The sequence below is a fragment of the Vicia villosa genome, linkage group LG4 (assembly GCF_029867415.1).
Source record: "Vicia villosa cultivar HV-30 ecotype Madison, WI linkage group LG4, Vvil1.0, whole genome shotgun sequence".
NCBI classification, from domain to species: domain Eukaryota; kingdom Viridiplantae; phylum Streptophyta; class Magnoliopsida; order Fabales; family Fabaceae; genus Vicia; species Vicia villosa.
In genome coordinates this window covers 193,052,032-193,076,148 of record NC_081183.1, presented here as the reverse complement: position 1 = coordinate 193,076,148, position 24,117 = coordinate 193,052,032, and the positions used below count along the sequence as shown (strand labels likewise).

Genomic DNA, 24,117 nt, shown 5'->3' with positions numbered 1-24,117 from the left:
AAATTGTCCCCGTTTATAGATGATCGGTCATTTCAGAATATAGAAAAAGTAACATTGGATTTCAGTGGTGTACAGTAACATTAGATTTGTGTGGTGTTGAAATCAATGAGAGAGAAAAAAATCGCAACTACACATCTTAAATTTTGTTTTCTCAAATTTTTAGTTAATGCTTGAATGAGGCACATAAAGTGGGCTAACAATATGATAACCATAAGCTTGTCTCTTAAGGGAATGGTTAGATGTTAATGGAAATGCGTTTCAAGAAAAATATGTTATTGGAAATGGCCATAAGTGCAAAGAAATTTCAGAATATGTAACTAGTTAAATCGAGAAATGTACAGCTAGCTAGTAAGGTAAACGTCTTCACTTTCTAATATTACTATAAGAATAAGATAACCTTCTTCTACTCCATTCTGGTCTGTCCCAAAATATATAGTTTCAAAATTCAAGTAAAAGATAGTATAATTTCCTACTCCTTTGCTTGAGAGCTAACCATCAATGGGCAGGTGTTCTAATAACACCTTACGTCTCTTTTGTTATTTTTTTTATATCTCCTTTATGCTCTTTATATTTCTCTTTTTATTTCTTTGGGAAATTTTTATTCAAAATCTATTTTTAAAAAGTCCAAAATACACCATATTAATTAAATGAAATGAAGTGAATTTTCACTAGGTATAAGTTTATTGCGAATTTTGTAAAGTTTTATTCGATGATTATCTTTATATTTTTTTGCGTTCTGAATAGAACAAGAATTGTGATTGAGTTGAGGTGGCGATTTTATGAAGTGGGAGACAGACGAATTAAATGTCAAACTCATCAATGCATCGTTGCACAGGATTTTCGTACACGTGGCCCTAGCTTCGTAGATTAGGGCATGACGCTTTTGTTTAGGATGCTCGAGTGTACTCAAGTATAGTTGTGTTTCTAAGGTAAGATTTGACTGTTACTTTTTATACGCCCATTTTCCTATAACTTGGATCATCTATTGAATTGGCATGCTCCACTTTATAAAGATGGTCTGGCTTTCAAACGAAATCATCGTTCCCATTGCCCCCTAGAGTTCACTGCCTTTTCGCGATCTTGTATTTCTCTCACGAACTTCGGTGATCGTTGACCTCTTTGTTATCTCGCTTGATTTGGGCCCGTGTCTCTTGAGACACTGTGTTCTTCGAGCTTGCTCGCTATTCCTATTCTTTTGACTCATTTTTCTTTCTCTCAGGTACCTTTCCTATCCCCCTCATTCGCATTATATATCTCTCACTCCTCTTGTAATGGCCAACTTAGGGGATGTACCCATGAATGTAGCAAAGCCTAGTGGTGGTGAATCCTCGTCATCACCTGGGGTTGAAAACCCAAATATGTAAGACATTTTTCATGTTGATCTTTTAGAGGTTAATTAGCCCATCCACGACCCAAACATGCTTAGTGATGGTTCTAGGTTTGGTTTAGATTTAATGGAGGATGGCAGCAATCCTGACACATGGGCGGTGAATAGAAGGGGCCCATCCAATACATAAATTAGGGTTTACATTAATTTTCAAAGTCCTCTTGCTAAACATATGACATGATTTTTTTATGAAAACTCATTTGTACCATGTAGAATATTTTCTAAATCATTTCTAAAATGGTTTTATTCTTCTTAATGTTAAGATGCACATCATGACTCAGATGATACCTACCAATATACAGAAACGCTAAAGTATCCTAAGTATCTTAGTTTTGACATCATGCAAAACATCTAACGGAAAAGTGCACTCACACAAATGCATTCCATACAAACATAAATTTAACATACATTTCATCTGCATTTCATGCTAAGTTCATCCTAACTCCTAATCAACGACCAAGAAATAATGTTCACTTGGATCACCAAAATGAGCACACTGATTGCATCTTCAAATTTCCCTCCAAACTCAACAAACTTGTTCCTCTTTGCTCTCTATTTCCCTTTCTTTCCCACACTCTAATTTTCATTCTCTACACATATATAAAGCCCTCAATAATGTTGCACGGGAGGGGGGGGGGGGGGGGGGGGGGGGGGGGGGGGGGGGGGGGGGGGGGAGAAAATCACAAACAAACTCTGCAGAAAAATGGCGTATACTTCCTTCAAAACCCCACTTTAAAGCTCTATTCAATGACCATTAGAGTTTCACCTTAAAGCTCTATGAGCTAAGCTTCATCATAACTTGGAAGCTGTGAAGCACGGATACTCCATTTTTGTTAAAGTACCAGTACCGGGTGCCGGTACGCGTACATTACTCACCCGGTACACCGAAGCTGTACCAATTTTTTTAATTTTATTTTTAAGTTGATACACCAACCGGTACATATTTGGTACCACGTACCCAAGTTTTTTTTTTTAATTTTTTCAGATGATATAATTTGAATTTTTTTTGCTAGATAAAAATTAGATTATTTATTCTATTTATAAATAAAAAAAATTTAGGGGTAAAAATTTAGATTATTTATTCCTCACATATTTAACAAACAAAAATTACTGATGATCTATTTGTATTCCTATATAATGTAAATAGTTACCTTAATATTTTTAAATAAATTTCTGTCATTAGATTTATATCAGTCAATTTAGGGGTCGTAGTCTAACTTTTAAGGCCCCAAATTATAGGAGGCTTAAAATTTTAAAAGAAATGAACCTCAAAATAAATAGGTCTCTTAAGCTAAAGACTCCTAAAATTCAAGTACCTTGAGGCCCCCAACTTTTCTACATGTTTTTTTTTAATTTTTAAAAGTATTTTTATAAAATTATATTATTCGGAAAAAAAGAATTTTTATTTTCTAAATAAATCAATTTTTTAAATTTATTTTAGGAACAATTGACTTTTTTATTTTGGGTAAAATTGTTTTTTTAATTTTGGAAAAAAATTGATTTATTTTTATTTTTGGCAAAAATCGACATTTTTTTTTATTTTCAGAAAAAATAATTTTTATATATTTTTGGAAAAATACTATTTGTTATTTTTGAAAAAAATCAATTTTTCTTATTTTCGGAAAATATTGCCTTTTTTTTTAATTTTGCACAAAAATCAATATTTTTTATTTTTAAAAACAATTAATTTTATTTATTTTCATAAAAATTGACTTTTTTAAAAAACAAATCAGTTTTTCCAAAAAAAATTATGTCAATTTTTATTTCGTAAAAAAAAATTAAATCAATTATAAAACATTTTTTTATTTTTGAAAAAATATTATTTTAGTACAGAATTAAAATAAAACTTAAATATTATGTTCTAAACAAGTTAGATTTTGAGCAGTTAGGCCCCATAAAAAACAAAGATAAAGGGGTTTAAAAATTTGATGGAAAAAAGATATTCATTTAGTAGGGGCAAAAAAAAGGAGGCTAAGTAGGATACCTAATTGTTATGGCTTTATCTTTAATGACTTTTTAAATCACTTTGGATTATTTCCCTAATTTTTTACTTCTTCCCTCTCCATTCTCTCTATCTCTCAATTTCATTCTCTCTTTTGATTATTTTTTAATGATGAATGAGAGTAGTTTAAGAGAGAGATAAAGAGGATGAAGAGAGAAGGACAGAAAAATGAAGGAGATGATCAAAATCCTTTTTTAAAGTCTCTAATTAAATTTATCACAAAAAATAAAAAACCAGTTTAATATTTGATTGTATGTTGAAAGCAAACTACTGGATTTTAAGCCACATTAGACAACATAATAAACACATGTCAGACAAATTATACTATGAAAATTTTAATTAATACAAAATGAAGTTGGTTTCTATCACAATTCAAAATATACATTTGGTTTAATTAAACAAAATTACCAACATTTAGATATATTCCCAACTCTTTTATAAAAAAAAAAAATACTACATTGTTTTAAAGACCTAAATCTGTTAATTATACTATACTACACATTGTGACAATCATTGTCACTGTGCTATGATTAAATTTCCAGCTAACGGGGATATAACTCTGTATTTGACATTTCATTGATTGATTCTTGAGCTGAACTAATATCTTGAAAGTTTTGAACATCCATATGAAATGCAGGTTCTGAAGGAATAGGGAGAGTGACAGAAGGACTGTTTAGCATTACTACAACAGAATTCATTGTTGGTCTGCTTGCTACATTCTCTTGAACACAAAGTAATCCAATATGGATGCATCTCATTATTTCATTTTGTGAATCATTATTTAATGTGGGATCTATAGTATTTGATATCGTCCCGTCCCTCCAATTTCTCCATGCCTACACAAATTTTCCCAAATACAAATTTCATACTAAGTTAGACATAATTTTGTTCCAAACAAATTTAAACTAGCACAAAATATTCTAATTCTATGCTTATAATGACTTCGGAGATATGATCAGATAAAAAGTATGACTTACAAAGCTTGAGAGGTACTCTATACTTTCCCCATCACGAACACCACTATTTTTCATACCGCTTACAATTTCAAGAATCAATATACCAAAACTGAAGACATCCGACTTCACTGAAAATTCTCCATGCATTGCATATTCAGGTGCCATATATCCACTGCATAACAATATAGATATATACACGTGTTCAATTTTATACCAATTTTCATTTATAAGCTTAATAAAATACTATTAATAATAACTTATATTCATTTTGAATACTTACTAGGTTCCCACAATTCTTCTTGTGTTTTCTTGAGTTTGGTCTACACCAAAAAGTCTTGCCATGCCAAAATCAGCTATCTTAGGATTCATATCTTCATCTAAGAGAATGTTACTTGCTTTGAGATCACGGTGAATAATACGTAGTCGAGAATCTTCATGGAGATAAAGAATTCCTCGAGCAATACCTAAGATGATTTTGTAACGCATTCCCCAATACAATTCTTCTCTCTTAGCTTGATCTGCAAATAACATACCCAACCATTTTAAATCTTGTTCAAATGTAATTACTAATTATAGTATTCACCCACAACTAAAGTAAGAGATATTATCCACTTCGATGAACATTAAATCAAAACCTACCAAAAATGAAGTAATCGAGACTTTTGTTATGAACAAACTCATATACAAGTAATCTCTCCACTCCTTCTAGACAAAAGCCGAGTAGTCTAACTAAATTACGGTGTTGAAGTCTAGCCACTAAAAGCACCTCATTTTTAAACTCCAAATCACCCTGTCCAGAATCTCTTGATAACCTTTTGACAGCTATCTCTTGTCCATTGGAAAGCTGACCCTAAAAATTTAAATTATTTCATAATGATAAGTTTTCAAATCAATTTTTATAATATATTATTTTAATTAATGACTTGTTACTTAATTGTGTTATTTTACCTTGTAAACAACCCCAAATCCTCCTTCTCCGAGTTTATTAGAAACAATGAAGTCATTTGTAGCATTACATATGGTGTTGAAGTTGAATTGCAGTGACTCAAATATTTCAATTTTGTCGTCTTGATCTTCTTCTTGAATTTCTATAAAAAATGGTTTAAAAGAAATTATCATATGTGATAGAAAATTAATACATTTTCTATAGGAATTTTCGTTACTGCAGAGATAATTAAGTACTTCAACCCTATATGCTTTTTTTAATGAGAAAATAATATATCACATAATAAGTGAAATACAAGGGGAAATTCTACTAATTATAACATAAAACATGGCCAATAAGGAAAATCCAAACAAAAAACACAAAGAAAAACAAAACAAATAAAAAGACAAAGAGCAACACAAATAACAATACTAAAACAATATAAAGAAAAAGTTTTGAGAACAATACTAAAGTAATACGAAAAAAAATCACCTTACACCAAACTAATAGACCAAATACTAAAATAAGTCTCTTAAAAATAATAAGAAGCTGAGACTAGGCTGTCTAAGATCCTAGACTGAGAAAGTTAGAGTTTCTTTGAGCGAGTACAAAATAAAGAAATCTCGTCTAAGAGGTGCGGTTGAAGTCTAGTATAAGAGATTTAATTCTAAATCTTTTTTGAGGGCTTGATAGAAGTCTCGTCAGAGAGGTCTAACGCTTTACCTGAGGGACTTACGGTCTCATCAGTCAAGATTCATATAACTTGGCATTTTCTCAGGCGCGACCAAACATATAAATCTCTCCCAAGAGGCACACTTGAAATCTAGCATATATAAGAGACTGGATTCTAAGTCTTGTTTGAGGGCTTGATAGAAATCCCGCCTGAGAGGTCCAACACCCTTCTTGAGCGACTTATAGTCTCATCAGTCAGGCTCCATATAACTTCGTCTGAGGGACTTGTAGATCTCATCAGTTAAAAAATATAATCTCTCATAAAAATTCCAAAGCCTAATCGACATGGATCATCATAAAACTTAGGGTCTTATGATACTCCCTAGTTTCATGGTCTAAAAACACTTTGTCTTCTATCAAAGTCCTCGTGCTTGAGAGATTGTGTAGTGTTATATTTGCAAAAGATCCAGCAAGGGCGGGAACTATATATGTCGCCCCCTCAAAGGCAAACTACCATAAGTCGCATTCAGGTCTCTCCCTAGTGCTTTCCTTACGCCCAGTCATGGAAAACATAGGATAATATGTTGCTTGGGCAAAGAGAATTCTTAATCTGTAGTTGGTCCACTCTTGATTACCACTTCATCCACCTCTAATTACAAATCTAAATCTAACTACCACTATAACCACCACCATTCACCACTCTAACCATCGTTCTCACCACTATTACGACCCCACTTTCATTCTAATCATAAATCTGACCACAGTAAACTACCATAAAAAATCACCACTCTAATTATTATCAATGGTAACTACTCTAACTACCAATGATATCACTCTAACTACCACAAACTATCACTTTAACCAAAATCATCTACCACTACTTTCACACATATTTGTCAACATCATCATTTTTAATCTCTATTATTATTAAATAAATGCAATTTATATTTACAATATTTTAATTATTTTGTAAGTCTAATGTTAATTTTTTAGATTAAAATTAATCTATGATGAATATTTAAGTTTGATTTTAATTTAAAAATATCTCATTACACAAAATTAAAACTACCTTTAAGTTTCAAACTAAAAAAGTCCAAGTTTCACATATAAGAAAGTCCAAGTTTCACACTCATAGCCAAAATTGAAGATATAAGGTATATCCGTGTTTCAAGTAACTCACCTTCAAACTTTTTCTTTGACTTCCTTCTTTTAAAATAGATGCATACAAAAATGAAGACCAAAGCAACAATAGCAACTGGGACCGCCACAGCAATGCCAATTGTACTACTCTTATTACTTTTTCCTGCACAAACCAAATCTCTCAGTTTGAAATAATAATATATTAATAAGTTCATAATTCTTGTAACAAGGTTTAGTGTAATTACCTGTGGTGTTGGGTGGAGGAGACAGTGCTGACGGTGGCGGCGGCGATGATGATGATGCTGTAGGACTAGTATCATAAAATTCATAAGATGTTTCAAATCTCATATTACAACTAGGCCTAACAACTCTTCCACCAATCTTACCCTTACAACAACTTGGAATTTGTTGAAGACTCTCAACCAAACATGAATTGCACTTTTTTTCAGACAAATCAGGTGTACACTGAACCAAACCATATATAATCTCGACCGTAGGACCAGGTAAACTTCCAGCAGCATATTTCAACCTAGAATCACCTTTCACAGCTTTACTTGTTAAATTATTCAACAAAGTTGTAACAACTTCATTAGACAAATTAACATCAGCTGAATCATTTTCGTTATTTGAATGAAACGTAGGAACATCTTCCATGATACCAAATATTAATCGGTCGGAGTAACGCAACATACATCTTTCGTTTTGAGACCAAAAAATTGCTTCTCTTTGATTTGGACAAACGCTTGTGAGATTGTCTCTTGAGCCGCTGAGGCAACTGCGACAGTCATTCGTCAAAAGATCCCCTCGACAGAGTCCAATTGAATAGACTTTATCGTTGTTTTCGCCGAATGAAAAATTGTAGAAACCGTAGTTGATATCTGTGTTGGAAGTGAGAGTGGTTAAAACTGTGTTGAGGTTCTTGTGATAGGTGCTATTGGCTGTGTAGTTAGCTTTGTTGTTGCTTTGATCACAAAAGTAGTGGTAATTGTTTATTTCGTCGTATACAGCTTTGGTTTGATATGTGAAAGTTATGATTAGGAGGATTTGGAGAGAGAAAAGTAAGGAAGGAATAGGCATAACCATATTGGTTGTGTTTGTGTTCTATTAGGACAAGAATTGAAGTTGTTATTTATTATGATGAGGGTAATGAAAATTGAAAACTTAGCAATATGAATCGGGATTTATGTGGTAGATGTATGAAAAGTCATCTTTGAAATTATTAAATTTTGAACAACTACTCCTCTTACTTTTCAGCTCTTACTATTCAACTCTTATTAGTGGCTTTTATTGAACCATGCAAATCATGCCAATCTAAAACATGATGATAATCAATCCACATATTACCAACTAACTTGAAAATTAGTTTTTTTTTTTTTTGATAATCAATATTATAAATAGCTGGGAATAAAACATTCACAGCTTCTCAGCAACTCAGTACAAAACAATCTGTTACACCTTTCTTATCTTGCAATTCTAAACAACCTATCTACAACAAACAACAATAACCATCTACACAATTACATATACTGCAGAGGCGAGTGATTCCACTCATAGAAATTACATGAAACTTTCTGTTTGTTGCCAATGGCTAGCCACCACCAAGAGAACATCTTGACTTTATGTACAATTTCATCAATATCGGACACCCCGTTGTTAAATATTTTATCATTCCGGTGTTTCCAAATGCTCCAGCATGTTGCAGCCCATACCACTCCCACTCTCCTTGTTGAACACTTTCTCTTTAATATCTCCACCATTTGTAAGAAATGATTACAGCACTGATGCTCTCCCGACTGCGTAATCCCCAGCCATGCACATATTTTTAACCACACGCCTTTAGCAATGATACAATTGAGGAACAAATGATTAGTATCCTCTTGTATCAGACACCCGAATGCGCAGTGTGATGTGTTGTTATCCTCCAGAATGTTCCTTTTAACAAGTTGAACTCTTGTAGCAAGTCTGTCCTTTAAAAGTCTCCACGCAAATATTTTCACCTTCGACGGCATCCATGAATTCCACACTACATGCAAAGCTTCTTTAATGATACATGAGTCTTCATCCACTAAGGATTCCTTGATTAGCTTTCTGTAATATGCCCGAACCGTGAACTCTCCCGAACCATCCAACGGCCACATAAAAGCATCCCTTGCATCTCTATTTGGAACCACTTATGCCAGGATTTGTTGCAGCTCCGTCAATTCATCTCGAGCTTCTTGGTTCAAAGCTGCCTCCTCCAATTCCAAATTCCACCGCGAGTTGTCTCCTTCCCAAATAATACATTCTTGAATGCTGCAATTTTCATTCGCACCAGCCTGAAAAAGAACCGAAAAAATTCTGCACAGAGGCAAATTGCCTAACCACCTACTTTTCCAAAAAGATATCTTACTTCCATTTCCTAGTTTTGAAGTTATAATTTGCATAAAACCACCCTCCTGCATATCATCTCCTATTTTCATTAAGTCTCTCCACCAAAGAGACTTCATCGCCTGCCTCCCTTCCTTCCTTTTGAATACAATCCTATTGTAAGGTAATCCATATCTTGCCTCCACCACACCTTTCCAAGTTGACTCCTCTTCACTTAGTAATCTCCACAGCCACTTTGTTAGAAGTGCTTTGTTAAACACCTCCATATCTTTAACTCCTAACCCTCCCTCTTCCTGTTGTTTACATATGGTTCTCCAACTAATCCACTCCACTCCATTTCTTTCAGCTGCATTATGCCATAGAAAGTTTCGCTGGATTCTTACCATATCCTCCACCACTTTTTTAGGTAGTTTGTAAAATGACATATAGTAAATTGGCAGATTAGTTAGCACAGAATTTATAAGAGCAACTCTTCCTCCTATAGATAACATACTCCCTATCCACGGTGACAGTTTGGCTCTCATATTGACAAGCACCGGTTCCCAGAATGTTATGCTTCTCGGATTTCCACCAACTATTACCCCCAAAAACTTAAAAGGAATCTGGTCTAGCTTGCAACACAAGAACTGACTTGCTGCTTGCATAAAATGTTGATCCATTTCTATCCCATACAGCTTGCTTTTCCACATGTTCACTCTTAAACCTGAGACCATCTCAAATCCACGAAGGATGACTTTTATTGCCCACAAATTCCTCCAAGAGCACCCCCCCACCATTATGGTATCATCTGCAAATTGTAGTAGGTCATATTCTACTTCTTCGTTAATATGAAATCCTTTGAATTCTCCTCTCAATCTTGATTGACGCACCAATCCTGCTAGTCCTTCTGCCACAATTGTATACAAAAATGGAGACAAAGGGTCACCTTGTCTTAACCCTCTATGAACTTTGAATTCGTCCGTAGGACTCCCATTTACCAGAATCGACATATTACTATTAAAAACTCCAGCTTCCATCCATCGCATCCATCTAGGTCCAAACCCCATTTTTAACAGCATTTCCTTTAAAAACCTCCAGTCAACACAATCATAGGCCTTGGCAAAATCAACTTTAAACAGTAGGCAGCTCCTCTTATTTCTCTTTGCGAAATCCACAATCTCATTTGTAACTAACACACCATCTAATATTTGTCTTCCCGGAACGAATGCCGTTTGAGACTTAGATATTAAAAATGCCTATCACCCTCCCTAGTCTTACTGCTAGCATTTTGGAAATAATTTTGTAGACACTCCCAATCAAGCATATTGGTCTGTACTCCTCCAGCCCTTGGGGATGTTCAACCTTTGGAATAAGTGCTAAAAATGATGCAGTCATAGCTCTCGGCAGCAAGGCTCTAGCATGAAAGTCTTGAACACATTGTACCACCTCATTTCCCACCACGTCCCAACATTTTTTAATGAATTCTAGGTTGAATCCATCCGACCCCGGACTCCTATCTCCTTCACAGCTAAACACTACCTCTTTTATTTCCTCTGCTGAAAATTCCTCCTCCAAAGATAACCTATTTTCATCAGAAAGTTTGTTAAATTCAATCCCCCCCAACATTGGTCTTGCCCTTTCATTACTTTTGAATCTTTCCTCAAAGTGCCTCTTGACTTCCTTCTTGATTTCTTCTACTCCTTCCACAGCCCCCTGAGCCCCCTGCACCGATACTAATGTATTTCTTCTTGATCTCGACTTTAGCATAGCATGGAAATACTTCGAATTATTATCACCTTCCTTGATCCATTTCACTCTTGCCTTTTGTTTGATCATACTTTCTTTGAGACGTAGATTCTTCCAAATATTTTGTTGCAAATGTCTCCTTCTTTCTTCCACCTCCAGACTTACAAAATCTGCATTATTCAAGTCTCCGTCTTCTAGCCCATTCATCTCGTTCACCTCTTCCTCAATCTTCAAGTCCAGCCAACCAAACACACTTTTGTTCCACCACCTCAATCTTTCCCTAAGACTTTTAAATATGGTGTGTAGGAGTCTAGCTTTCTTATGGTGCAAGTTACCGTGTTTGTATATAAGAACCCTAACTTGTAACTATTCTTCTTCAATGAGAATCCACCATATCATGTTCTTTTTATTTCTTAATATGGTATCAAGTCCTAATCAAGCAAAATAAAAATAAAAAATACACATTATAAATGATTGTTATTATTATATTTTTTTAATATGCGTTATTATTTAATTGACATATAAAATAATTTAAAATATTATTTTTTGTAAATAAAATCAATTAATTAAAATTATATAAATAAAAAATTAAATCCTTAGACGGTAATTTTAGTGTCCTACCTCTAGGGCTAAGCCCTGATTGTAATTACCATCGATTATCACTCTAATCAATATAAACTACCATTCTAGCCACCACGAACCACTGAATTGACAACTAATGATAACCACTCTAAAAATTTGTAAAAATGACTATTCTAAAATATAGCTGTCAAAATGGGCTACCTGATCCTAAACAGGTCGATCCTGACGGGCCTTAATCTTTTTAGGGTCGGGCAAAAAATGTCCTGTTGTAATATGGACATGAAAATTACTACCCGAACTCGGCCCTAGATGGACTCTGGGCTACCCGACTCTAAATGAGCTTTTCTTAATAACATAATTAAAATAAAAAACCTATGATATTTATTATAAATAAAATAAAAAATTATATTATTTTAAGCATAATATATTTTCAAGTACTATGTCATATTTAATAAATGCCATAATGTATGAGAAGTTCAGATGCTGATGAAAGTGACATGGATGGCAAACCTTCCAAGTCAAAGTATGAGAAGTTCAGATCTTAGCTGCTTAACAAAGACTTTCAATTCAATTAGGTATGGAGTTCAAATCTCTTTCTGAATTTAAAGATGTTATTAGGGAGTGGTCAGTATTAAATGGTATAGAGATAAGTTTTGTTAAGAATGAGAGCTATAGAGTTAGGGTTTAGTGCAAAGGTAAATGTGGCTTTTTGACATTGTGTAGCAAAGTGGGAGACAACCACACTTACTAGATAAAGACTTGGGTGGGGACCCACACATGTGCAAGGGTATTAAATAACAAGTCTGCCAATTCCAAGTGGGTCTCTAAGTTAGTGGTTGAAAAGAGGAAGTCACAAGGAAAAGTAAAATTGTCTGAAATTATGTCTGAACTTAGACAGAAATATTCAGTAGGCATAAGCAAAGGGAAAGCTTGGAGAGCAAAATCTATGGCTGAGGAAATAATTGAAGGTGATGCAAAGGAACAGTATAATATGTTATGGAGTTATGCAGCTGAGTTGAGAAAACATTGTGTTGGGAATATTGTCAAGATAAACACATCCAACACTACCACCAAGATTTGGTAGATTTTACTTCTGTTTTGATGGATGCAAGAAAGAGTTTACCAAGGGTTGTAGACCATTTATAGGGGTAGATGAGTGTCATCTTGAAACACAATATAGAGGTCTGTTGTTAATTGATGTAGCAAGGGATCCAAATGGCCAATATTATCCTTTGGCATTTGGTGTGGTGGAGACTGAGATAAAGGAAAGCTGGTGATGGTTTACGTAATTGCTAATGGAAGACATTGGAGAAGGGAGAAAGTATGTTTTTATTTTAGATCAACAAAAGGTACAAAGTGTCTTTGTTATTCATTTTTATGAAGTTAATCTGTTTATAGAATGGTGCTAATGTTATATGCTTCTTCTGTTGTGTGTGTTATTGGTTTTAGGGGCTTGTTAGTGTCTTTGAGGAATGTTTGAGAAAATTGAACACATGGTTTGTGTAACGATCATTTTTATTTCCGTATTTTATTTAATTGTGTGATATGTGAATTAATTGCGAGTTATTTAATTAATTGTGAATAATGTGTTTAATATGTGTTTAAGTGATTTTGTGTTATTTATTGAGTATTATTAGTAAATAAAATAAGTTAGTAAGTGTTATGAGTTATTGGGCCTAAGTCGGTATTAGTAATTGAGAGGTGTTAAATAGAGCCCATTAGTAATTTGAGGTTTAGTGAGGGTTTAATAAAACAAGAGAATTGAGGGGAATTGAGAATTAGATCTCATTTGACAAAATTATGAAAGAAGAGAGGAGAGAAGAGAAGAGAAGAAGATAAGCTAGGTCTTAAAGATAGAGTTGACTTCACTCCAAAACCCAAGGTAAGAGTGAGGTTCTTTCATGCTAAAGGGATGTATGATGATGTTTAGGGTGGGTTAGATTCTATGTAGGATCCATGGATTGAATGTTGTAGAATATTAGGGTTTTATGATGAAATTGCATGATTTTTTGGTGGAAAACATGTTTTTATTAATGATTGATGATGAATGATGTTAGATGCTGTGATTATGTGTTTAATTGTTGATTGGGACGAGTTTTGGGTGGTGGAAGTGTGGTTACGCAGTGCTCTAGGGTTTTATTATTTTTCTGCATAATCGCACGTCCGCTAAGCGGCCCTGGCTTGCTAAGCGGGTGCTGAGTGAAAATTTGAAAATGCACGAGCTCGCTAAGCGGAGCTGGTCCGCTAAGCGGATCTGCGATTTTGGTTCGCCTCTGGATTTAGTTGTGGGAAGCGCACTTTAAGTTGGGTTATTGAAAATTGAACTTCATTAAGCGCGCTAGAGGGTCGCTGAGCGGACCCTGCTGTGCAAAACTTGTTCAAACTTTGAAATGATCTATCTTTTGATCTGTAACTCCTTTTTAAGTGCCGTTTGAATCTCTGTGAAGCTTTAATTGACGTCTTTCTAACGGGTATGATTTTAAAACCTTTGGAAACTTTTTTGAAGCTTTATTTAAATGAAATTGTTTGATGTTGTGATTATTGTTGTGAAGTGATGTATTATTGTATGATGTTACAACATAGTGACGTGATTGTGAAGTGATGAATTACTATAAAAGTAATGATGTTTAGTCGATGTTTGGGATGTGTTGTAAATGTTGTGTTCATGTGGATGTTGCATTTATTAAGTCACATATATTGCATAAAGCGACGGTGGCCTTAATGGCAAAAGCGACGGTGGCCTTAATGGCAAAAGCGACGGTGGCCTTAATGGACAATAGCGACAGTGAGCCCAATGACAATTTTGAGATGGTGGGAGTTTTACTCCAAATGGTACCACATGCATTTGCATAAGTCGATTCGCATTTGAATTGCATTTAAATTGCATTGATTTGTGTTTGAGATGTTTGTTGTGACGTGATGAAGAAATGTTATTGTAATGCATTCATATTATAATTGTGAATTATGTATGTTGTCATAATTGGTTATTGACATTGTTGCTGTTTTGTAATTTGTTTAGTGATGATAGTTGTTGTAAGATGTTATGTGATGAGAAGTGGTGATATATGTATGACCTTTACCATGCTTATTATCATACGTTTCTTTATAATGAATGATATCTCACCCCTTCTGTTTAGATGTTACCCTTTGTTGGTAACGTGCAGGTAACGACGTGGAGTAGCCGTTTACCTTATAGCTCGAGTCGGTGTGTCTATATCGTTATGCCTTGATGGATTTTGTTATCGTTCTCTTTATTTTGAGACATGTTGGATATTGTTTCCATGTTGGCAAAGATGTTATGATTTGGATTATGTCGGTTACGCTACGATGTTATAAAGTTATTTGAATTTAAATGACTAATGATGTGTGATTTTCCTCCGTTATACATGTTATGTATCTTTATATATGAGCTTGCATGAGATTTTTTTAAGTTGATATATGTGACGCCTCCAATCATGATGTTTGTTTTGAGATTTTATACTCTGATTTTCCTCTTAAACTGCGGGGTAGATTTGGGGTGTTACAGTTTTCCTCAAACACTTTTATGCAAATTTCAAGAAGAAATTTGGTGGTGGAGCTACCATTAGGGACCTTTTAATGGGGGCTGCAAAGGCGACATACTTCCAGGCTTGGGAGAAGAAGATGAATGAACTAAACAACTTGATAAGAAGGCATGTGATTGGTTGATAGGAGTGCCAACAAAACTATGGTGTAAGCATTCGTTTTCATTTTACCCTAAGTGTGATGTTTTGATTAATAACTTGAGTGAATCTTTCAATAGTACCATATTACAAGCTAGGGATAAACCAATACTCACTATGATAGAATGGATTAGGAACTATATGATGAATAGGATTACGAATAGTATTGTGAAGCTTGATAAGTGGAAGCATAATGTCAGGCCCAATCCTAGGAAAAAGGCTTGATAAGGAAACTCATTTAAGTGGAGAATGGCTGCGTACATGGAGCAGCGGTGATTTGTGGCAAGTCCATCACCCATATAATGGGTTGGAGTTTGTTGTTGATCTTGGGAAAAAAACTTGCACTTGCTGCTTTTGGGATCTTGTGGGCATACCTTGTAGGCATGATGTTTCTGCATTGCAATATCAGAATTTAGATCCTGAGAAGTATGTTGACCCTTGTTACATGAGAGAAGCTTACAAAGCATGTTATGAAAACAATGTTAGTCCAATAAATGGAATGGACATGTGGCTTACTGTGGATGCTGAAAACTTGTTGCCACCATAATACAAGAAGGGACCTGAAAGGCCTAAGAAACTGAGGTTTAGAGAGTTAGATGAGAGTGGTTCAAGGATGAGAAGGGTAGGTGTAGCATATAGATGCACAAAGTGTGACAAATTTGGCCACAATTCTAGGAAGTGTCAAGCTAAGGAGCAAGATCCTAATGCACTAAAGAGAAAGGTATTGTGTTCATGTAATGTCTTTATTTACTGTGTTGTTGATACAAAAATGTGTTCTTATATTTTTTACTGAATAATGTAGAGAAATACACCCAGGACCAAAGTCTCTATAAAACCTGATGCATCTCAAACATCTACTGCACAAGCACAAGCTGATGGAAATGTATATGGAGGTGGGAGTGTGGCTGATGGAAATGTTGATACTACTCCAAATGTGGTTGAAGACCCAGAGTTGGATGCATTGTTGAATGATATGATGGCTCTTTATGAAGAACAAAAAACACAAGTTGATAATCCCACACAACCTGCTGCATCACATGAAACACAGCCTGGTGCAATGAATGAAACACACCCTGCTGCTATGAATGAAACACACCCTGCTGCTACAAATGTCAAAAAACCTTCTACTAAGAAAAAGGTCATGACTAGGAAGTCATCAAGAAAGAGGGTCAGTGAAATATTGAAAGAAGTGAAGAATGCTAAAAGACATAGTGGGCCTGGATCAACACCTAATGCACCTTTGACCATTGATGATGAAAGTGGTGGTAGTACATCAAAGAAGATCTCAAAGAAGAAGTGGAAGGGCATTGAAAGTCGCATGACTCGGTAGTTGTGCACATAGTGTGCCGTTTTGTAATTTCAATTTGAAACTTTTCAGTGTTATTGTCATTATGGTAAGCACATAATGTGCCATTTTGTAACTCTGACTTATTCCTGTTTGCTTATCAGAACATATTGACTTAAGTTCACTTTGGTATCAATCCAAGTTGTTAATTATGTACTTGTTATTTTGTCCTAGCTTAAGTTATTTTTTATCATCATTGGTATCAATCCAAGTTATTTTATGTTTTCTTATTAGAACAAATTGACTTAAGTTACAATAAAACCAAAACTCATAAGAGTAATATCCAATCAAAGCCCATTTAAGAGTAATATATTCCAATACAAAGCTCATATAACATAAACCATTACAACAAAGACAAATTATTTGTCACATGAACATAAGAAGGAAATGAAAACAAAAGTTACAATCACATAATGTTACAATAACATAAGTTATAACTTCTCCATGAACTTATTTGTTACATGAACTAAGAAAGAAATGAACCTATAGACAAATTAATGCAACTAAAACATAATTCATCTTCTTTGTTAACCCATCAATCTTTTTCTCCATGGCTTCCATCTTGATTGTGATATCTCTCTCAATTTTGCTCACCAGTTCTATTGAACCTACATCCGAATAGCCAAAATCTCTTTCACCAGAAAATTCATCATCCCAATGAAATGTGTTGCAGTCGTCTCCTTTACCCCAAAAATTACACTTCTAGTATTCACTACAAAAAAAATAGTGTTTTGCCAGGTGAAATCCACCTCGCAAACGAAAAAATTACCCTGCAACATAATTATTGAGGGGTGGACCAATTACCCCGCAAAAACGTTAGTCGCAACTTTTTGCCAGGTGGAAAAAACCCCGCAACGTTGCTAGGTGAAAATCACTTCGCAACGTTGCCAGATGAATTTCACCCTGCAACACACTTTCCAAACATAAAACAGAATATGACGCAATGAGAGCAGTGTTAGAGGAGGTGGAGCTGTGCAGATTTGACAGAAACTTGCGGGGTGAAATTCACCTGGAAAATTTAAATATCGAGAAACTTGCTGAGTGAATTTCACCTGACAAATATTCTGTTTTATAAAAAAAAATATTTTGGAAAATATTTTATTCTGTTTTTTTATATACAATGCTAATAATAAAATTCTTTTTTGGGTTAATGAACTTTTTCGTCCCTTTAAATATTTCAAATTTCGTTTTTAGTCCCTCCAAAATTTTCCTTCAAGAAATCGTCCCTTTAAAAATTTTCTTCCGAACTATTGGTCCCTAACGTCAAATTTCGTAGCTAATTAGTGGCTAAAGTCGTAGCTAATCTCTAGAAAATTTGAGGTTAGGGACCAATAGTTTAGTCGAAAAGTTTTGAGGGACGATTTCTTAAAGGAAAATTTTGGAGGGACTAAAAACGAAATCTGCAATATTTAGAGGGACCAAAAAGTTCATTAACCCTTCTTTTTTAAAATATAATATTAATAATACTATTTTTTTTCATAAAACATTTATTTATATATAAAAAACAAAAGCAAAATAATTTTTTAACATAATATTAAAATTTTCTGTTTAAAAACGTAAATTATCTTGTCTTTTAAATATATTATTTATTTATATATAAAAAAACAGAAAAAAAAAACAAACTATTAACATAAACTTAAAATATTAATTCAGTATAGTATAAACTAATTTAACATTGATGCAATATAATATAATACAATCAAATCATAGAAATTTCATACACAAAATCATACTTCAGCCAAATCATAAACTCTAGCATAAACCCTAAAAACATAAACTGTAACATAAAATCCTAAAAACATAAACTCTAACATTTCAACCAAATCACAAAAATTTCATACACAAAATCATATAAATTTTTTCATGATATTTCAAAACTAACAACTAATTTCGTTTAGATGTGTACCTTAAAAATGGGTTTGATGACAAAACGTTGAACCAGCTATAAAATTGGGGCTTGGATGTTTTGATTTGTGATAAAAATGAAAATTTTAAGAGATTTTGGGTGTATATAATGATGAACCCGTAGCTAGTAAGTGGGAAAAAGAGAATGGGTATTTGGAAAACTGAGATATAAAATGGAGTGTGGAGAATGAAAGAGAAAAACTGGTATTTATAACAATGTTGCGAAGTGAAATTCACTCCGCAATATTTATTATCGTTGAGAGTTGTGAAGTGACTCCCACCCTACAACTTTTGTGTCAGTTAAAACCTGCCTTGTGCTCAGTGCCATCAGTAAAGCTCAGACATTGTCCTATCAACTTTTTGAAAAAACACTTGCGAAGTGTTTTGCACCCTGCAACGTAAAGAGACTTTGGGACTTGCGGCGTGACTTTCACCCTGCAATGTCTGCCTTTGAAAAAGTGTCAAAGGTCACCTACCACATCTGACACACAATATATTCCAACCTTTAATTTTCCCCCATTTTTTTTGAAACTTAGTTGTGGGGATGAATAATACTTCGCAACGTTATTTTCAAAAAAATTCAAAATTCACCCATCAGTTACGAGAGGGAAAAGATTTTCTTTTCTTTTATAAAAAAAATTGTGTTGCGAGGTGAAAATCACCCTGCAAGTACATTATTTTACTAGGTGCTTTTCACCTGGCAAACTCACATGGCAAAATCAATGTTTTCTTGTAGTGATTTTCTCCCAGGATTTGCAACTGATTTTGAAACAAACAACTTCATGGAGACATTGCAGCCACATTTGGGAGTTACTCTACCATTTGAAGATAAGCTTGAGTTAGAAGAAATTGGTTAACTCATGTTACTGGAATTGATAGACGAAGCGTAATGCAGAAAATTTGCTAAGAAAAGTTGAAGAGGAATCAAAACGTAGAAATTTAGAAAGAAGAAGATACAAGAAGCAGCTAGGGTCAGGTTGATGTGCATAAGGTATATCCTTATGGACGGTGCATAAGTCTCGTATGAGAAATATTTAAATTGTTCCGAGTAACATTTTAGTTAGAAACGAGTAATAATGTCATAATTCATGAATAATATATGCATTATTCGTACACATCTATTAATTATGAGTAATTATTAATTGTGAGTAATGAGTACACTATTCTGAGTAATATCGAATTTTAACTATTTTAAGTAATATATTCATTATTCTGAGTAATATTCATACTATTTTGAATAATCTGTATATTATTTTGAGTAATAAATATAATAATTTGAGTAATATAAACAATATTTGAGTATTTATGCACCGTGCATAAGGATATACCTTATGCACATCAGCACATCCCCAAGAAGCATATGGATTAGAGCACAAGAACATATGGGTTTTTGTTGATATAATAACTAAGGATATTAATGTCATTGCACTGGCTGAATATATGATGTGGAAATTCCATTCATTAAAAAAACAAAAACAAAACACTGTCACATCCAGTGGCGGATCTTGGCTAAAATGTTAGGGGGAGCCGCAAGTGTTAATTAAAATATTTTTAATTATAATTTTTTAAAATTTTATATATATATATATATATATATATATATATATATATATATATATATATATATATATATATATATATATATATATATATATATATATAAGAAAGATAACAATTTTATACAATCTTAAAATTTTATAATTTTATCATAAAAGTTTGTTTTTTTTCAACAAAACAACATTGTTTTGATAATTAAAAAAATTAATTTAAAATATGAATTTAATGGAAATACACCGACGGTGTAAAGTAGTCTTACACTGTCAGATTTTAAGTTATGTTTGACTTTTATTTTAATTATATATAAAATAATAATTATGAATGGTTGTGATGAAATGACAGTGTAAAACTTTTTACACTGACAGTGCATAACCATTAATCCCTTAAAATATAAGTAAAATTTATTTAGAACAACTTTTTCTCCTTAGAATTAAATTTATTATTGTATGTGATGATTATGTTAAGAATTTTAATTTAAGGAATACACTTGTGAAATTATGATATTTTGAAATTTTGAAATTTAGGTATGGTGATTTTTTCAGAAATCGAGTCATTTGGTTCAATTAGTTTAATAAGTAATATAATTTTGTTATATAGACCGGTTTATTCAATCGAGTTATTCGATTTAATCTAATTTTTTATGTGGTTTAACATGTAACCAAGTGGTTCGGTCAATAAATCAATAATCCATTATCCTTACCGTTTTGAAGATTGGTTCAGTTTTTGAAATACTAAATTGATTTAAATTAATACATAATACTTTAATATTATTTGAACAATTATAATTATAGGTTGTTAGTTCACCGTAAACTAAAAAATAGAAAAGTAAAAGCTCATTAATCTTTTATATCATATAAATTATGTATAATATTCTTGAAAAAAATATGTATAATATTATTGAAATTAACTATAAATTATATTTAATATTTTATGCAAATACTATTTTTAAGATTCATTACTAGTGATAGTACTATAATAACATATATGCTAAATGGAAATGATAAAGTTGCAGATACTAAAAATCTAATAGAAATCTAATAATTAATAATGATCAACCAGTATTATATTAGAAAAATTGCTTTTTTTTTAGGGGTGCAGTACTACGGCCCCTTTCAGCTCCCAACAAGAACGTCACTGATCACATTAGACTTTTTGATAATGTGATCTAATAAAAGACTAAAATGAAACTTTTAAAATTAATTGAGGTCATTTTTACAACTTCTTTTTCGATAGGGGAATTTTTCAATCCAAACCAATATAACAGAGGTGAAAATAGATATTAACCTTTTGCATTATCTAACTGCAATTTGATAAATTCAAAGTCATGCATTATACACAAACTTATCTATAACAATATTTAATAGAATTAATTTAGATGCATAGAAAAATGAAGATCAAAGCAACAATAGCAACTGGGACCGCCACAGCAATGCCAATTGTACTACTCTTATTGCTTTTTCCTGCACAAACCAAATCTCTCTGTATGAGATCATAAAATAATACAAATAAGTTCATAATTAATATAACAAGGTTTAGTGTTATTACCGGTGGTGTTAGGCGGAGGAGACGGCGGCGGGGATGGCGGGGATGCTTGAGGTTCATAAAAAAGATAAGATGTTTCAAATCTCATGTTACAACTTGGCCTAACAACCCTTCCACCTATCTTACCTTTACAACAACCTGAAATTTGTTGAAGATTCTCAACCAAACATGAATTGCAATCATTCTCAGACAAATCAGGTGTACACTGAACCAAACCATATATAACCTCGTACTGCGAACCAGGTAAACTTCCAGCAGCATATTTAGTCCTAGAATCACCTTTCACAGCTTTACTTGTTAAATTATCCATCAAAGTTGTAACCGCTTCATTAGACAAATTAACATCAACTGAATCATCCAAGTTATTTGAATAAAACATAGGAACATCTTCCATGACACCTAGTATTAACCGGTCGGAGTAACGCAACATACATCTTTCGTCTTCGGACCAAAAAATTGCTTCTCTTTGATTTGGACAGATACTTGTGAGATTTGATCTTGAGCCGCTGAGGCAACGGCGACAGTCAGTCGGCAAAAGATCACCACGACAGAGTCCAATTGAATAGACTCTGTCGTTGTTTTCGCCGAATGAAAAATTGTAGAAACCGTAGTTGATATCTGTGTTGGAAGTGAGAGTGGTTAAGAGTGTGTTGAGGTTTTTGTGATAGGTGCTATTGGCTGTGTAGTTAGCTTTGTTGTTGCTTTGATCACAAATATAGTGGGAATTGTTTATATTGTCATATACAAGTATAGCTATTGTTTGAGATATTAAAGTTATGATTAAGAGAATTTGAAGAGAGCAAAGTAAGAAAGGAATAGGCATAACCATATTGGTTGAGTTTGTGTTCTATTAGGACAGGAATTGAAATTGTTGTTTATTTATGATGAAGGTAATGAAGATTGAAAACTTAGCAATATGAATCGGGCTTTATGTGGTAGATGTATGAAAAGTCATCTTTGAAATTATTAAATTTTGAACAACTACTCCTTATACTTTTCAGCTCTTACTTTTCAACTCTTATTAGTGGTTTTTATTGAACCATGCAAATCATGCCAAACTAAATCATGATGATAATCAATTCACACATCACCAACTAACTTGAAAATCAGTTATAATGCTGTTAGTTGGTTGTTAGAATTAGTTACACACTAAAAGTTCCAATGTGGTGTGTTAGGGTCTAGCTTTCTTATGGTGCAAGTTACCATGTTTGTATATAAGAACCCTAACTTGTAACTATTCTTCTTCAATGAGAATCCACCATTATCATGTTTTTTATTTTATATTAATATGGTATCAAGCCATAATCAATGAACAAACTTCACCATCTCATTCGATCCTCACTTCACCTTCTCATTCGATCCTCACCTTGCAATTGAAGTTTTCTTCAAATTTTTCTCCAAGTGTTTTCTCCTCCATCATCTTTCCTTGATGATTTATGTTATTTGATGTATCTGCACCCACATTACACCATTACTCCAAAGCTCGATGGTTCTTACTACCTCACCTCGAATAGATCCATCCAACGTGCATTAGGAGCTAACAACAAGTTGAAGTTTTCATTGATGGATCCATTGAAATTATGGATGAAGATCCCCTTAATTTTGATCAATGGCAACGATGCAATCATCTCATCCTTTCATGGATCATCAATTCAGTTAGTGAACAAATTGCATCAACTATTTTTTTTCCATGAAAATGTTGTTGATGCTTGGAACGACTTGTATGAACGTTTTTCCAAAGCTGATCGTGTTCGAATCTTGACTCTGTGTTCTAACATCAACAATATGAAACAACATTCAAGATCTATTATGGAATACTTTCTTGAGATTAAAGGACTCAAGTCTTGATCATGGATACTTTGCCACGCATGCAGTACTACAAAATGCACAGGTCACTACAGTTCTTCCAAACACCATGGGATATCTTTAATCTCAGGCGCTAATTTTTATTTTAAATTAAAAATTTTTAGGATATAAAAACGGTTGTTAAGCTCACCGTAGTGATACAATCAAGCTTTCATGGATTCGAACCTCTGCGTCATAAAATATTTTATTCCTTTAATGTTAAGGCGCGCTTTTTCTTTTTTGTTTATTTTTAAAAAAAATTAAAAGGGATATCACTACGTTTGTTTTGTTCAACCGTTGTGAAAAAAATTATATATAAGCGAATTAACTCTCGCTTATTGACAGTATCGTTGTATCTTTCACAGCAAAATCCTAGCACCCATTTTTTCTCTTCTTCTTCATCATTCCCTTTCCTATTCTACATAATAGCTGTCTGTATGCGCGAAAAAAGAACTTAAGACTTTGG

At 33.4% G+C, this 24,117-nt stretch overlaps 4 protein-coding genes across 5 annotated transcripts; 1 reads left to right on the top strand and 3 right to left on the bottom strand.

Annotated features, from left to right (window-relative positions):
- Positions 1-3,706: 3,706 nt before the first annotated feature.
- Positions 3,707-8,276, bottom strand: LOC131596539 (cysteine-rich receptor-like protein kinase 44). Of its 2 annotated transcripts, XM_058869214.1 has the most exons (7): positions 7,328-8,274; positions 7,123-7,245; positions 5,294-5,433; positions 4,985-5,195; positions 4,626-4,863; positions 4,367-4,517; positions 3,708-4,225 (listed from the first exon to the last, which is right to left on the bottom strand). In XM_058869214.1, exons 1-7 carry the CDS (start codon positions 8,163-8,165, stop codon positions 3,932-3,934), a joined length of 1,995 nt encoding a protein of 664 aa, XP_058725197.1. In that variant the 5' UTR covers positions 8,166-8,274; the 3' UTR covers positions 3,708-3,931. The 2 variants fall into 2 exon arrangements, with proteins under 2 accessions (XP_058725198.1, XP_058725197.1); XM_058869215.1 differs by lacking the exons at positions 4,985-5,195; positions 5,294-5,433 and having other exon boundaries at positions 3,707-4,225; positions 7,328-8,276.
- Positions 8,277-8,599: 323 nt separating this feature from the next.
- LOC131598612 (uncharacterized) lies at positions 8,600-9,220 on the bottom strand. The gene has a single exon (XM_058871194.1). The coding sequence runs from the start codon at positions 9,218-9,220 to the stop codon at positions 8,600-8,602; it is 621 nt and encodes a 206-aa protein (XP_058727177.1).
- A 6,430-nt stretch (positions 9,221-15,650) lies between these two features.
- Positions 15,651-16,004, top strand: LOC131598611 (uncharacterized). Its single transcript, XM_058871193.1, has one exon. It carries the CDS (start codon positions 15,651-15,653, stop codon positions 16,002-16,004), a length of 354 nt encoding a protein of 117 aa, XP_058727176.1.
- Positions 16,005-21,284: 5,280 nt separating this feature from the next.
- LOC131596543 (cysteine-rich receptor-like protein kinase 29) lies at positions 21,285-22,734 on the bottom strand. The gene is made up of 2 exons (XM_058869221.1): positions 21,810-22,734; positions 21,285-21,724 (listed from the first exon to the last, which is right to left on the bottom strand). Exons 1-2 carry the CDS (start codon positions 22,633-22,635, stop codon positions 21,636-21,638), a joined length of 915 nt encoding a protein of 304 aa, XP_058725204.1. The 5' UTR covers positions 22,636-22,734; the 3' UTR covers positions 21,285-21,635.
- Between the last annotated feature and the right edge of the window lie 1,383 nt (positions 22,735-24,117).

Excerpts from the sequence above, each read along its gene's own strand:
- LOC131596539 (XM_058869214.1), bottom strand. The coding sequence starts at position 8,165 with ATGGTTATGCCTATTCCTTCCTTACTTTTCTCTCTCCAAATCCTCCTA. Across the intron at positions 7,246-7,327 it reads TCCTCCACCCAACACCACAG|GAAAAAGTAATAAGAGTAGT; the intron begins GTAATTACACTA and ends TGGTTTGTGCAG. Across the intron at positions 5,434-7,122 it reads GTCAAAGAAAAAGTTTGAAG|AAATTCAAGAAGAAGATCAA; the intron begins GTGAGTTACTTG and ends CATTTTTTATAG.
- LOC131598611 (XM_058871193.1), top strand. The coding sequence starts at position 15,651 with ATGTCAGGCCCAATCCTAGGAAAAAGGCTTGATAAGGAAACTCATTTA.
- LOC131598612 (XM_058871194.1), bottom strand. The coding sequence starts at position 9,220 with ATGTGGCCGTTGGATGGTTCGGGAGAGTTCACGGTTCGGGCATATTAC.
- LOC131596543 (XM_058869221.1), bottom strand. The coding sequence starts at position 22,635 with ATGGTTATGCCTATTCCTTTCTTACTTTGCTCTCTTCAAATTCTCTTA. Across the intron at positions 21,725-21,809 it reads TCCTCCGCCTAACACCACCG|GAAAAAGCAATAAGAGTAGT; the intron begins GTAATAACACTA and ends TGGTTTGTGCAG.